Source organism: Cervus canadensis, chromosome 23, assembly GCF_019320065.1.
Source record: "Cervus canadensis isolate Bull #8, Minnesota chromosome 23, ASM1932006v1, whole genome shotgun sequence".
In the NCBI taxonomy this organism is placed as follows: domain Eukaryota; kingdom Metazoa; phylum Chordata; class Mammalia; order Artiodactyla; family Cervidae; genus Cervus; species Cervus canadensis.
Window position 1 is genome coordinate 38,246,706 of NC_057408.1, and position 14,872 is coordinate 38,261,577.

The 14,872-nt window shown below is 37.3% G+C and overlaps 1 protein-coding gene across 7 annotated transcripts in view; it reads left to right on the plus strand.

The window, feature by feature from the left end:
- The window catches only part of NOL4 (nucleolar protein 4), a 449,173-nt gene that overhangs the window by 131,013 nt on the left and 303,288 nt on the right, over positions 1-14,872 (plus strand). For all 7 annotated transcript variants that reach the window (XM_043444301.1, XM_043444307.1, XM_043444302.1 and 4 more), the window contains one exon: positions 13,796-13,907. In XM_043444301.1, coding sequence (XP_043300236.1) covers positions 13,796-13,907 — 112 coding nt within the window. The remainder of the gene's footprint in view (positions 1-13,795; positions 13,908-14,872) is intronic.

The window sequence follows — 14,872 nt, forward strand, 5'->3', positions numbered from 1 at the left end:
TTTTCTCTGTTTCTCCTAACATGGCTAATCTTGACTGTTTTGGGTGACTGTGGCAGCAGTATTCTTGACTACTTGTTTTAAAAGAAGTACTGCCATCCCTCTGCCTCGCAGGGCTGAGTAAGGGTAAACTTTAACCAAGGTAGCTGAAACAGGAACCCATGAGCGCTTGACCATGCCATTGAATTCTGGACCAAAAAAGTTGAATTCAGCTGTTCTCCCCTAAGTCCCAGCAAAAACACTGATATATCAAAGAAGATAGAAGAAGTCAATTTCCCCACACTTCCATGTGTGTAATTGTATATTTAATGAAGCTATTCATGCTGCAAGTCACTGAATAAACATTTGCTGTGCAGAGTCATTTTATTTACATGCAACAGTTAGGGATTCTCTTTATTTTACTTTTAGGAACCATGTATGGAGAAAAACTTTTTTAGTGTCCATCTGCTCATTTTTGTTTTCATCTAATATAAAGATTCTCTGTTATGACAATCTGTTCCTTAATAGCCAGATATTCTAGCATAAGAGGAAACACAGAAACACTGCCCACAACTTTGGAAATATAATTCCAGTTTATTGGACTCTTTTTGCTGTAGTCACATTTGCACAGTTCATGGCTATTTTAATTATTGCAAAAATACAACTCCAAGTTAAAGATGTTCATCATTGTAATAAAGATAAAAAATAGAAAAGAAAGTTCTTTTCTGCAAAGCAGTATAGCTAAATTTTAAGTATAATCAGTGGAGCAAAAACTATTTCTTATAAAAATGAATTAGCTATAATTAGATCATTTTTATTTTTTGTTTGCCTGCATCTTGATTTGCTAATGTACCGTGATGTCATGCTCAGGTCATCTGATGTTGTCCTAGAAGGGTGTGACCTCTCTATTTTCCTCCTCTTGTTTCTTTTCATCATATAGTATATTTCTGTCCCTCTGCCCAAGTTTACTGCCTTTGCCTCTTACCTTGCACTTGTACCATTTTCCCATCCCTGGAGGATAGACTGCACTTGATTCAATTTTTATTCCCCTTGCCCTTCATCTGAAGCATTTGCCTCAGATTTCCAACTGGCTTTTAGCTGTCTAAAGTTTGACCTGAACTGTCTAAGAATAGTCTTGCCCGCTTTAGACCTCCTTTGAATTTGTAACCTTCCTTTTAAACTTGACCACATAACCACCATCTTCTCTCAACACCACAGCAAATGTCTTTGGACTGATAGACTGTATTCCTGTGCTTTAGACCAGTATTTTTCACATTATGTATCATGACCCATTCGTGGATTTTCAAGTGAATGTAGTGAGTTGTGATAACTTTAAAAAAATGAAATAGAAGAGAATATAAATGATCTGTTTTACTGTAGAAATGTGTATATGTTCTGGCTTATGATGTAAAATACGTTTCTGCCTGGGCTGTTGGTCTAAAAAGTTGGAAAACATTGCTTTCAATGAGCACTGTGATTTCAGATTGCCTGCAGATGCCCAGTAATCACTTCCACCTACCCTGCTTCTCACTTCTGCTCTTGATATATTCTTAGATCTTCCTGGCACAACAATTTGTTCCACATTTAAAATTATCTTCGGGCTCTAACCCATATTTTCATTCATCTCAGTTAAATGTACCCTACAAGGTTGCCAGATTTAACAAATAAAGATACAGAATGCCCAGTTATATTTGAATTTCAGATTAACAATAATTTTAATATGTTGTTCCCAATATCACATGTTTATCTGGAATTCACATTTAATTGTGAATGTTGTATTTTATCTAGGAACATTTGTGTGCTAAGTCACTTCAGTCATGTCTGACTGTGCAATCCTATGGACTGTAGCCCCACAGGCTCCTCTGTCCATGGGATTCTCCAGGCAAGGATGTTGGAGTGGGTTGCTGTGTCCTCCTCCAGGGGCTCTTCCCAACCCAGGGATTGAACCTGCATCTCCTTTTTTGTCTCCTTTTTTGGCAGGAGGGTTCTTTACTGATAGCACCACCTGGGAAGCCCCTTGGAATCTCAATCATATTTAAAAATCAACTCAAGATATTCCTGACTGGGCCATCCCTTAACTAAATGAAAAAGACAAGAGAACCTGATAAATGGGTGTGATGATTGAATATAGAAAATGATCAGAGAAGAACAAAGGAGATAGTAGACAGTGATATGAACTGAAAAGGGCATATTGGAGTAATTGATGAATACTGGAGTGGGTAGCCTAGCCTCTCTCTTCTCCAGCGGCTCTTCCCAACCCAGGAATCGAACCGGGGTCTCCTGCATTGCAGGCGGATTCTTTACCAACTGAGCTATCAGGGAAGCCCCAATAACAGTACCAGAGTGTAGTAAAATCAATACTATGGGACTGATAAGAATCCAACCAAAAAGTTGAGAACCTAACACCAGGGGCCAGGAGAGAGTTTGGGGTGGGGGGTGGCTAAAGTGCAAACCTGGCAGCATCCCAGTTTTGATACTGAAGATGTTAAGGCACCGGAATTCAGTTGGTTATTTAACAGATGTATAGAGGTCAAATAGATACAATATAACAGGAAGTCTTGCTGAAATGGCAGTTAGGGTTTGGAAGCAAACACTGTTGAGGGACAGAGTAAATGAAAATTTGGTCAGACAAGAAAAAGGTCTGCTTTTTTGTTTAACTGATTAAGCTGCTATGAATATACTTTTTACCTGAGAGCATTTATGTTGATTCCTGATCAAAGAATTTTTTGGAATCACATTAAAGTTAGCCAAAAAATTAGCAACAGGTGACTACAATGATTTCCTATTTGTTGTTCAGTAGCTCAGTTGTTTCTGACTCTTTGAGACCCCAGGGACTGCAGCACGCCAGGTTTTCCTTTCAACTTCACTCTCTCCCAGAGTTTGCTGAAACTCATGTCCACTGAGTCAATGACGTCATCAGCCATCTCATCCTCTGTCACCCCCTTCTCCTCCTGCCCTCAGTCTTCCCAACATCAGCATCATTTCCAGTGAGTTGACTCTTCACATCAAGTGGCCAAAGTATTGGAACTTCAGCATCAGTCCTTCCAATGAATATTCAGGACTGCTTTCCCTTAGGGTTGACTGGTTTGGTCTCCTTGCTGTCCAAGGGACTCGCAAGAGTCTTCTCCAGCACTGCAGTTAGAAAGCATCAATTCTTTGATGCTCAGACTTCTTAATGGTCAAAACTCTCACATCCATACATGACTACTGGAAAAACCATAGCTTTGACTATAGGGACCTTAGTCAACAAAGTGATGTCTCTGCCTTTTAATACACTCTCTAGGTTTGTCATAGCTTTTCTTCAAAGGACAAAACATTATTTGATTTCATGGCGACACTCACTGTCCACAGTGATTTTGGAGCCCAGGAAAATAAACTCTGTAACTGTTTCCATTTTTTCCCCATCTATTTGCCATGAAGTGATGGGACCAGATGCCATGATCTTCAGTTTTTGAATGTTGAGTTTTAAGCCAACTTTTTCATTCTCTTCTTTCACCTTCAACAAGAGGCTCTTTAGTTCCTCTTCACTTTCTTCCATTAGGAATGTGTCATCTGCACATATAATGTTATTGATATTTCTCCCAGCAATCTTGATTCCAGCTTGAGCTTCATCCGGTCTGGCATTTCACATGTTGCACTCTGCATATGAGTTAAATAAGCAGGGTGACAATATACAGCCTTGACATACTCCTTTCCCAAATTTGAGCCAGTCCTTTGTTTCATGTCCAGTTCTTGACCTGTATACAGGTTTCTCAGAAGGCAGGTAAGGTGGTCTGGTATTCCCATCACTTGAAGAATTTTCCAGTTTGTTGTGATCCATACAGTCAAAGGTTTTAGCATAGTCAATGAAGCAGAAATTGATGTTTTTCTGGAATTCCGTTGCTTTTTCTATGATCCAGCGGATGTTGGCAATTTGATCTCTGGTCCCTCTGCCTTTTCTAAATCTAGCTTGTACATCTGGAGGTTCCATCATGTCTGGATTGTGAAGCAATTACCAACAGGTGATTTCAATTATTTAATATGGCCCTGCGTATTAGTGGTATAGAACCATACCTAGAAGTATTCAGGGATACTTTTAGTGCCTATGCGTTTAACAGATATTTGTTCAATGTTTAGGTGAAAAATATCTTCACCTTTGTGAGACTATTTCCGTGTGCCACTCCCTTGATCCAGAAGTTCCTCCATAGAAGTATAATGATGTTCACTGTTTATCTTTTCTCATGCATGAGCTGAATAAAAGGAAACTCAAATAAATGTAAGAAAACAATTGGATAGACTTTATAGTTTCAGAACACATCTGTAAAAGTGTCTGGGCCAAAGGCTATAGTGGCTAGTAAAGTAATGCTCAAAATTCTCCAAGCCAGGCTTCAGCAATACATGAACTGTGAACTTACAGATGTTCAAGCTGGTTTTAGAAAAGGCAGGGGAACCAGAGATCAAATTGCCAACATTCACTGGATCATCAAAAAGCAAGAGAGTTCCAGAAAAATGTATATTTCTGCTTTATTAACTATGCCAAAATCTTTGACTGTGTAGATCACAATAAACTGGAAAATTCTGAAAGAAATGGGAATACCAGACCACCTGACCTGCCTCTTGAGAAAACTGTATGCAGGTCAGGAAGCAACAGTTAGAACTGGACATGGAACAACAGACTGGTTCCAAATAGGAAAAGGAGTACATCAAGGCTGTATATTGTCACCCTGCTTATTTAACTTCAGTACATCATGTGAAACGCTGGGTTAGATGAAGCCCAAGCTGGAATCAAGATTGCCAGGAGAAATATCAATAACCTCAGATATGCAGATGACACCTCCCTTATGGCAGAAATGAAGAGGAACTAAAAAGCCTCTTGATGAAAGTGAAAGAGGAGAGTGAAAAAGTTGGCTTAAAGCTCACCATTCAGAAAACTAAGATCATGGCATCTGGTCCCATCACTTCATGGAAAATAGATGGGGAAACAGTGGAAACAGTGTCAGACTATACTTTTTTGGGGCTCCAAAATCACTGCAGATGGTGATTGCAGCCATGAAATTAAAAGATGCTTACTCCTTGGAAGGAAAGTTATCACCAACTTAGACAGCATATTGAAAAGCAGAGACATTACTTTGCCAACAAAGGTCCGTCTGCTCAAGGCTATGGTTTTTCCAGTGGTCATGTATGGATGTGAGAGTTGGACTGTGAAGAAAGCTGAGCGCCGAAGAATTGATGCTTTTGAACTGTGGTGTTGGAGAAGACTCTGGAGAGTCCCTTGGACTGCAAGGAGATCCAACCAGTTCATCCTAAAGGAGATCAGTCCTGGGTGTTCATTGGAAGGACTGATGCTGAAGCTGAAACTCCAGTACTTTGGCCACCTGATGCAAAGAGTTGACTCATTGGAAAAGACCCTGATGCTGGGGGGGATTGGGGGCAGGAGGAGAAGGGGACAACAGAGGACAAGATGTTTAGATGGCATCACCGACTCGATGGACATGAGTTTGAGTAAACTCCTGGAGTTGGTGATGGACAGGGAGGTCTGGCGTGCTGCGATTCATGGGGTGGCAAAGAGTCGGACACGACTGAGCGACTGAACTGAACTGAAGCTTTATATGTATATGCTATATGTGTGTATATATACATACATATTTTTTTTCCTAATTCCCTCTCTTTAGATGTATTCAAAAATATACAGTGTGTAAACCAGATAAAGATAGAGTGGCCCTTGTTGAACTGGAGATAATGCCCATAAACAAGATTTTCCTTCCTCAGATAGGGGTCTCTCTGGACTGTGGTGTCTTTTTGAATCAGGGCATATGAGGTCCTGATCCATATGAGTATTTGGATTTATAGACTCTATTCATTTATATCTTAATTTTATTAGTTTTAAAAAATAAATTTTCTACATCTTCATTATGCAGTTATATAAATTGCACATGGTATGTGATAAAATATCATAATGAATGAAGTGAATGAAAGTCACTCAGTCATGTCCAACTCTTTGTCTCTTTGTAACCCCATGGACTATACAGTCCACGAAATTCTCCAGGCCAGAATACTGGAGTGGGTAGCCTTTCCCTTCTCCAAGGGATCTTCCTAACCCAGGGATTGATCCCAGGCCTCCTGCATTGCAGGAGGATTCTTTACCAGCTAAGCCACAAGAGAAGCCCAAGAGCACTGGAGTGGGTACCCTATCGCTTCTCTAGGATATCTTCCCGACATTGCAGGTGGATTCTTTACCAACTGAGCTATCAGGGAAGCCCAAAATATCACAATATTAAACATTAAATATCACAAAACGGTTATGATAAATGTCATTAGGAGACTGTTTCTTTATACATGATCTCAAGAGTTTCACAGAAGAGAATGTTAAATATTGGGCCCCGAAGGCGAGTTCTTCCATGGGTTTACTGTATGATACTTGACAAAAAAAAAAAAAATTCTAGTGTTATTATTCCAGTGAAATAAAGGTGTTATTTCTTTTTTTTTTTAAATTCACTTTATAAAGCTAATGTGGAGAAGGTAATTTCAAAAGTAGTGCGATTAAACCAACTTTATTTTGCTGTAAAATTCAGTGTCTGAAATGGAGCACACTGTTTACAAAGGCATCAAGCTGTGGAGTAATGTTACTTAACAATGAAATTCAGCACTTGCCTACTATTTTTCCAAATTACTAACATTTAGTAACATTATTTCTGATTATTTTTGCTAAGACCTTAGTGAACTTAGGACAAAATGGTGTGATTCTGGTTGATAAATCCTTTGATTTTAGCATTTTTTGTTTGCTAATGCTCATGATTTACCCATGTCAAGCAACGTCTCTATTTTAGCTCATGTGTTAGGTTCAAATCTTAAACCAACAATAAATAGCTTTTCTACTGGTGAATGTCTTTGTACAATTACAGTCTTATTCCTTTAGAAATACGTTACTTACGCTCCTTCTTGTGTGTATAAGTTGCTCAGTCGTGTCAGACTCTTTGCGACCCCATGAGCTGTAGCCCGCCAGGCTTCTCTGTCCATGGAATTCTCCAGGAAAGAATACTGGAGTGGGTTGCCATTGCCTTACTCTAGAGGATCTTCCTGACCCAGGGATCAAACCCTGTCTCTTGCATCGCAGGGAGATTCTTTACCATTTGATCCACAGGGAAGAAGGAACTGCTTCTTGTACATTCTATTAAAAATGGACCTCCTCTGCATTTAGTTGCAGGCTGTTACAATATTCCTGCATTATGACAAAGCCATTACTATAGCCTCAGTTCTGTAGGAACAGAACAGATGGCCAGTTAATTTCCTCCAGGTGGAGCTCTGTATTGTTTGTGCAGTCTGATGTGTTTCTTGTGGAACTCTGTAACCTGAGACAAGGTACAGAGCCCTTGACTGGCCCTTATATTCCAAAGGGTCACTGCAAACCAGTCAGAGCATTTTATACTTATAAAGAACCTCACTCCAGGGAACATTATAAACATTTTAGTGTAATTAACCTATGCTATGAGGTTAATATTCCAACTCTTACGGATGAGACAGTCTCTCTCTTTCATTTTTAATACTGATGACCAGAAGAGGCTGTAAAATGTGGTGATCAAAACTGAATAAAAGGTAGGCTCTGAACCCAGAGCTTGTCTCTTGTCTTTTGATAAATTATACAACCTCTCTGAAGCTTAGTTTCCTCATCTGTTAAACAGAGTTGATAATGGTGATGATAGTCATCTATCCCTGGGACTGTTGTGAGCATTAAATGATAAAATCCATATAGAATTCTTGCTTAGTATATTCATTATTAAGTACCCAATTAATGGGAAACACACACATAATAGAATTTTAGGAAAGCATTTCCTTTTGTGTAAAATAGCCAAAGAAAATAAGTCGTCACAGAGTTAACAAGAACCCTAATTTAGAGAACTGTCAATTCTCTGCCATTTCAGGAGCCAAAGAATTGCAGGTTTAGGGACAAGCTGAGTCAGTTTGGAGGACCTTTCTATTGAAAATGCTTGGAAATTCAACACAGTTAAAATTAGAATTCATAGGACTGGGCAAGAAGGACAGGACAAACAGTCCTGTTAAAATAATTTTTGTCTGTTATCAATTTTGCTGTTAATTTGAAAAACCTCATGGCTCAAGTTAATGAGATAACCTTGGATTGTGTAATTGTGACTCACACAATCTGAAAAAGTATAGCAAACCGACAGTTTTTATTCAATTATTGGTTTTCTTTTAAAATTTTTTGACTTGTACTAAGCTCTTATTTTTTTAACTTTTTATTTTGTATTGAAGTATAGCTGATTAACAATGCTGTGATTGTTAATTCACATACAAGTATCCGTTCCCCTACAAACTCACCTCCCATCCAGGCTGTCACATAACACTGAGCAAAGTTCCCTGCACTGTACAGTAGGTCCTTATTGGTTACCATTTCAAATATAACAGTTTATTATTAAATTATTTTGAGTAATCAGTTTCAAAATTTTTCTAATTTCACATTACCCATATAGTCAGCTCCCACAAAGAAAGGAGATTTATTTCTGAATATAAAACCGAGCTATTCCAAAGTAAATGTAAGAAGACTTTAAGAATTATGTATATTATCAAATTTACGAGATTTGGACACTCATTTAACTGTGATTGACTTTTAAAATTTCAGTTCTTTTGAATAAGTTATAGTTTTACCTTAATAAGCTTTTGAGGGGAAGGTGAGTGGCACTTGGGAACTGCCGTTGGTTTTATAATTGTTGGATTTTAAAAAACTACTGTTTCTTCTTCCTTCACAAAGGCAGGGACATTGGCAAGGTAAAAATGTTCATCCTTCTTTCAACTACAGTATTTGTCGGTAAACTTTTCAGAAATAAGTTCCTGATAGTTTTTTTACGTTTTATATTTTAACCCACAAGTGTGTAAGATCAATAGCAATGCCCCTTACGAGACTTAATAATTAGATCCTCTTCAGGTGGATAGGTTTATCATTAGATTACTAATATCATAGTATCTTGGTTCTAAATGCTGTCCATCCATAGCTGCTACAGTTCAGTTATTTTTATGTAGAAGTATTACCATATTTTTAAATTGAAGAGGTGATTTATACTTCTTAGAATGCTAATAAAATTTATTATTTTCTGCATTCCTGATGAGTTCTAGTCTTAACGGACTTAGAATATAATGTTCTCATTGAAGACACTTTCAATGTTGTCTAATACACAGATGAATTAAAGTCTTTAGAAGTGATAAGCAATGAAAAAAGCTGCCACAACATCCCCACCACTCAACCATAGCTAATTTGAAGTTAAAAAATAGGAAAAAACAGGATGTGAGGGCTATTTATCTATGACACCTGTCACCCCATTGATCGCCAGGGTTGATTCAACCGATCTGGCTGACTAGGTGGGTATATCCATCCTTCCTCACCACTCCAGGTGCCTCCCTCTTGAAACTGCGTGTTCAACTGAAGAGCATGACCTTCCCTGATAAAGGATCATTCTTGGGTCAAGGGTAAAAGAGTAGCTGTGCTGTCCTTCCAGACCCTCCCCACAGGCTCCCAAGGTCCATTTGTAGGAGAATGTAGGATAGGCAAGCTTACAAGACTCCAGACACACCAAATGAGGCGCTGCATGTGGCAGCCTGCCTTTCTTAGAAAAAAATAGTTAAAAAGCTTCAATGAATCTTACAAATCTTTAGCCACAACTCAAGTTGAAGGAATATTTAAAACAGATACATTTTAAATATATTTAAAATGGGTAACTGACAAGGACTTACTGTATGCACAGGGAGTTCTGTTCGGTATTCTGTAGTAACCTAAACGGGAAAATAGTTTGAAAAAAAATAGAATTAATTTAAAAACTTAGTATGTATATCTATAGAGCTTTGTAGCTATAATAATACTTTATAATAAAAAATACAGCAGTGATAGTAGGAAAAAAACAAAAGTTCCCAAGTCCTGACTTTGGTAACACTTTGGGGTTAGGATTCAGTTGGGCTTTTTCTCTTTTTACAATATCAAATTTTTGAAAATCTATTTTGAGGTTCCTGCTTTCCTTGGACCTATGCATTTGTCTAACCTGTCTGTTGGATGAGCCCACCATGGTCCCTTCAGCGTATGGAAATAGACCGGGACTGAGAGATCCAGTTTCAAGTTCCAGCTCTTTGCTTTGCCCTCTCTTGTGTAACAGTGGAAGTTTATTTAACCTCTTATACCAGTGGATCCTCTTATGAAGAAATTAGTATAAAATCTTGTTTAGCCACTACCTAAAATAATGGATACAAAACTCAGTGAAAAGCAGTATATAAATCTAAGAAAACAAGTCTGGATTTATAGAAAATAATATTTCTAAGAAAGAGATGCCTCATAATTATTTACATGATGAATAGTGTGAGGTCATTAGTTTGTAAGATTCAGTATGACTCTGTGCTAGTCCTTCCTTTGGATGTTTATTTCTGTTACTGGCAAATATATATGACTTGTCACGTGGCAGTCTTGTTGCTGTTATTGTTGTTTTAGTGTTTCATTCAGAAGGAACAAGACTAATATCCATTCAAGTGATGTTTTGCTTCTTATTACTAACAAGATGCAGCATTTCTGTGTTGATAAACCAATTCTAAGGAAATATACTCTATCTTTCCCAGTTATAAAGATGTTTCTAAGAATGAATTTTCAAATGAATATCATCCTCACTAGTGTTCTAGAAATGCTCTGTACCATATATTCAAAGTCTGATTTCTGTCCTAGAAAAAGAGAAGTGATTAGATTTGGAAAATGGGTCAAGGAAATAGACATTTATGAATGACATAGTGTTTTATATCATTAATTATAGTGAGTAGAATGGTATTTCAAGTATATGAATCAAAATACTTTTCAATTTCTGTCCCTTCTAGATTTGATTTGCACCTGTTTTTACATATTTAGGATTTTGATGGATATACAGCCTAGAAGAATACATCCCTGAGTTTTATCTCTGTTTATGAACATCTGTTTAAAGTTGATTTAACATTTAAACATTCACAGAAGCAGACCCTTTCATCAGGGCAAGGGCCATAGGAGCATTTAGCTCAGGCCTCAAGTTCAGGAGACTTCGTGTAGACTGTCTGTGTAATCTCTGAACGGGGTTATGAAAGGATATTGACATGGTCAAGTGCAGTATTTCATTATGGGCTTTAATTGTAATTATTAAAATAAAAATGTAATTATTCAAATGTACCATAATTTTAGAACTTTTAAAGGACGTCTCCTCACTGTATGAGAACCGTGTCAGTGGAGGCTGCCTAGGACCCTTAATTTCAAAGAGGCTGCAGAGGAAAGATTCTAGAAAAAGGAAAAGGAAGAATTTTCCCTCTTCACCATCATGGCAGGAGAAATATTCCTTCAGAAATGAGTGTGAGACTTGAAGAGCCTATTCTGAGGGTCTCTTCTCCCTGTGCCTCAGAAGACTCCAAGGTCCCTGGGCTCTGGTGAGCGTGAGGTGGGGTAGGCAAGGTCTGAGGAGAGTAGGGTGTCTCAGCAGGTCCCCCTATAAAATGGGTTCTGAACACGAAAAAAAGCACCTACAAAGAGGGGATTTTGTCCACCTACATAACATACAGTGATATGCCCAGAATAATACCACAGAGATCAGTGTGATACAATACTTACTAAAATACCTTTTCTCAGATACCAGAAGGAATCTTTATTTCATTCACAAATGTACAGATATTTATCAACTTATATAACTTATTTGTGGTCATTACAGATACTTGTTTTTCAGAGTAAAAGTACAAAAAAATATTAAATATGATTAATGATTTTAAAAATTGGAACTAGGTAGTGCTAGGACAAATAATACAATTGAATCAGGTCAATGATAAGGCTCTCTAGATGGGATTTCTACACAAGTGCTTTATTAACACTGAGAAAAGGGAAAATTGCAGAGTATCAGGACCGTGGAAGCAAACACGGCATCTCTTTTACTCCACCAGTTGGCTATTTTTTTCAACTGAAGATTTCTCTTTTATGTAAGAAGAGGAAAGCGTTAATAGAAATCTTCTTTGAAAATAAATTAATGGAGCATTCTTCTCAAATCCTACTTGTTAATGAATTTACTGGTTAGATGTATTAGTTCCAGTGGATTATAACTCCACATGTGTTAAAATATGAAGTGTCTGGACAAAGCATGCAGCAGAGACTTAACTTGCAAATTGTTATAAAATAGATTTTTAGAGTCAGAAAAAAATTATCTCTAATCAGATAACTAAGTTAGGCTAAAATGTTAGTTCCCTTTGTAAAAATAGATGAATAAAAGTCAAATTTGTGTGTGTGTGTGAAGAGAGAGAATGTGTGAATGAAAATGAACATTTAAATTGTATATATGTGTTTCTTTACTTTATAACTAACATAATATATTCTGATGAAATACTTTGAAATTTCTCTACTTCTTTTTCCTCACAATTCCTATATTACAAGGAAGTTTTTTTTGATCTGAATATCTTAATTTACAAATGATAGTTATATTAAGAATCAGAGTGTCATTGGTCTAATCCTAGTAGAGTTCAATGTAAATTACCTGTGTATGGATCATCCATGACTTATTTTAAGTTGTAGACTAATTTCTTCTCTTTGATATTCTTATGGCTTCTTTTCCCTGAGTGTCAAAGTGATAGGCTAAGTGATGCAAACTGATTTTCATGTGAAATCCAGGGTAAAATACCCTTTATAATTTTGGATTTTATTATGTGAGGTTTCCTTGATGCCGTGGTCCTTCTGCAGCCTGGATAAGCAAAAGTTTCCCCCGTTAACATGGAAGGACCTGTGCAGATTTGTACTCAGTCGAACACAAGATGCCTATTTTCCTTCCTTTCTACAAACTTAAAATATATCAGTGTTCATAACAGCTCTACATGCACCTGAGATACTGTTATGGCACTTATATCTAATTTACAACTCATTTATTCCTCCTGCTTATCTCGTATTTCATGGACCAGTGTCAGTGTTAGTATGGTGGAAAACTAATGCCCTAATCAGACTCCCTAGCAGCCCTGTCAGAGTTAGTGTCGGGTTTTATTTAGTGATGGTTAGCAGTCTGTCAGTTTCACTTCCAGAATCTTTGCTTTGATGAGAGAAATACCTTGGTTTTTGAAAAGTCAGTATTTAAAGAATCACTGATAAGAATATTGATTTTTAATTTGATTCTAGATCACGGTTCTGAAAAGAGAAGCTCTGGGTAGGGTGCTGGAAAAGTGGCTCTGACCCCTCAGTGTGACATAGATTATGAAAAACTGATGTAAAATAACAGATAAAAAATTGGTGGCCAGAATGCATTCCAGGTGTGTCATTTTCTGTGGAAAGGATGATTCACTGCAGCAAATAGATAACATGAGTTCTGTTCAGATTATTTTTTTTTTATTTTTACTGAAAATACTTTAAAAAGCAATCATGAAGACCTGCTTATTACTGCAAAATCTAAAGTTTATTGTTTCTCCTTGGGGCTAAATTTTTAAAAGCATATGTAAAATTGGATACCATGTTAATGGTGCAAGCAATGAGTTTAATTGCCAAAACCATGGGGCCAATTTTAATAAGGAAAATTCACCTGACTATCTGTACCCTGTGATTGTTTTTCCTAAAAGAAATGCAGAAATAGAAACAGATCTCCATCCAGATGTGGCTCCTTTTCCTCCACATCGCATTCTTAGTGATTATTAAGAGACACGCAATCAAGTTGGATAGATATTTCTTGAAATGATGCATGGTATGCAATGCATGCTTTCATTGTGCTTCCTGCCATTATGGAATAATGCGTCTTATTTGGAAATACAGTGATCACTTCTGTTGAATCATGCCCAGTCCGTTTGTATAGTAACACCCCTGTTTTGTGAATCATTTCAGATTTCAGAGAGCTATGCCTTCCTACCAAGAGAAGCGGTGACACGATTTCTAATGAGCTGCTCAGAGTGCCAGAAAAGAATGCATTTAAACCCAGATGGAACAGATCATAAAGGTAGCCGCAGTGTCAAATAGTGAGATTTCAAGTAATTTTATTCATAATGGCAATTTATAGCCCACATTTTTTGAAGAATGTGGTAGAATGAAACAGTTCAACAAGTCAAATCATCTCATTTATTCAAATAGGAACCAGTAAATCCACTTACAAAGCAATGCAATGCTCTTCTTCAAATGAAAGACAGTCTTAACTGTAGCAAATACTTTTTGTTCTATAATAATGTTTTAATTTACATTCACTGTGTGTATTTCATGGTGTTTTAACTATCTTCAGCAAGGAAATTGATGTTCCATCTCTGTTCTTTTAAATTTATCATTTTCTTATTTCTAAAAGTAATGAATAATAATTTTCTTTCATTGAAAATTTTTATAGAGAAGTTACTATTTGGCTTTGGCTTTCATTAAAAATTATTTGGATTATTTTCCTAATATACGAGTTTCTCACAGAGGTTAATCTCAAAGCTGTATTGAAGCTAGTCAATTCCCATGTGTTGGAGGTTGAGTAGAATGGCAAAATATAAAAATAAAAAGCTTCCTTTTGGTCCTCATGTGGTCCACTTAGAAAGTGAGTGTGGGGACTTCCCTGATGGTCCAGTGGTTAAAACTGTGAGCTCCCACTGCAAGTGTGAGAAGTGAAAGTGTTAGTATAGCCTGCCAGGCTCCTCTCTCCATGGAATTCTCTAGCCAAGAATACTGAAGTGGGTTGCCATTCCCTTCTCCAGAGGATCTTCCTGACCCAGGAATCAAACCTGAGTCTCCTGCATTGCAGGCAGATTCTTTACTGACTGAGACACCAGGGAAGCCCTGCCTTGGCTTCAATCCCTGGTTGGAGCATTAAGATCCCACATGCTGTGTGGCATGACCAAAAAAATGTGTATAGCAAAGGAGAAAAATACAAAAATACTGATGATTTTGTTTAACCACTATATTAGCTTCACTCATTGTTATCTAAGATATCAAAAA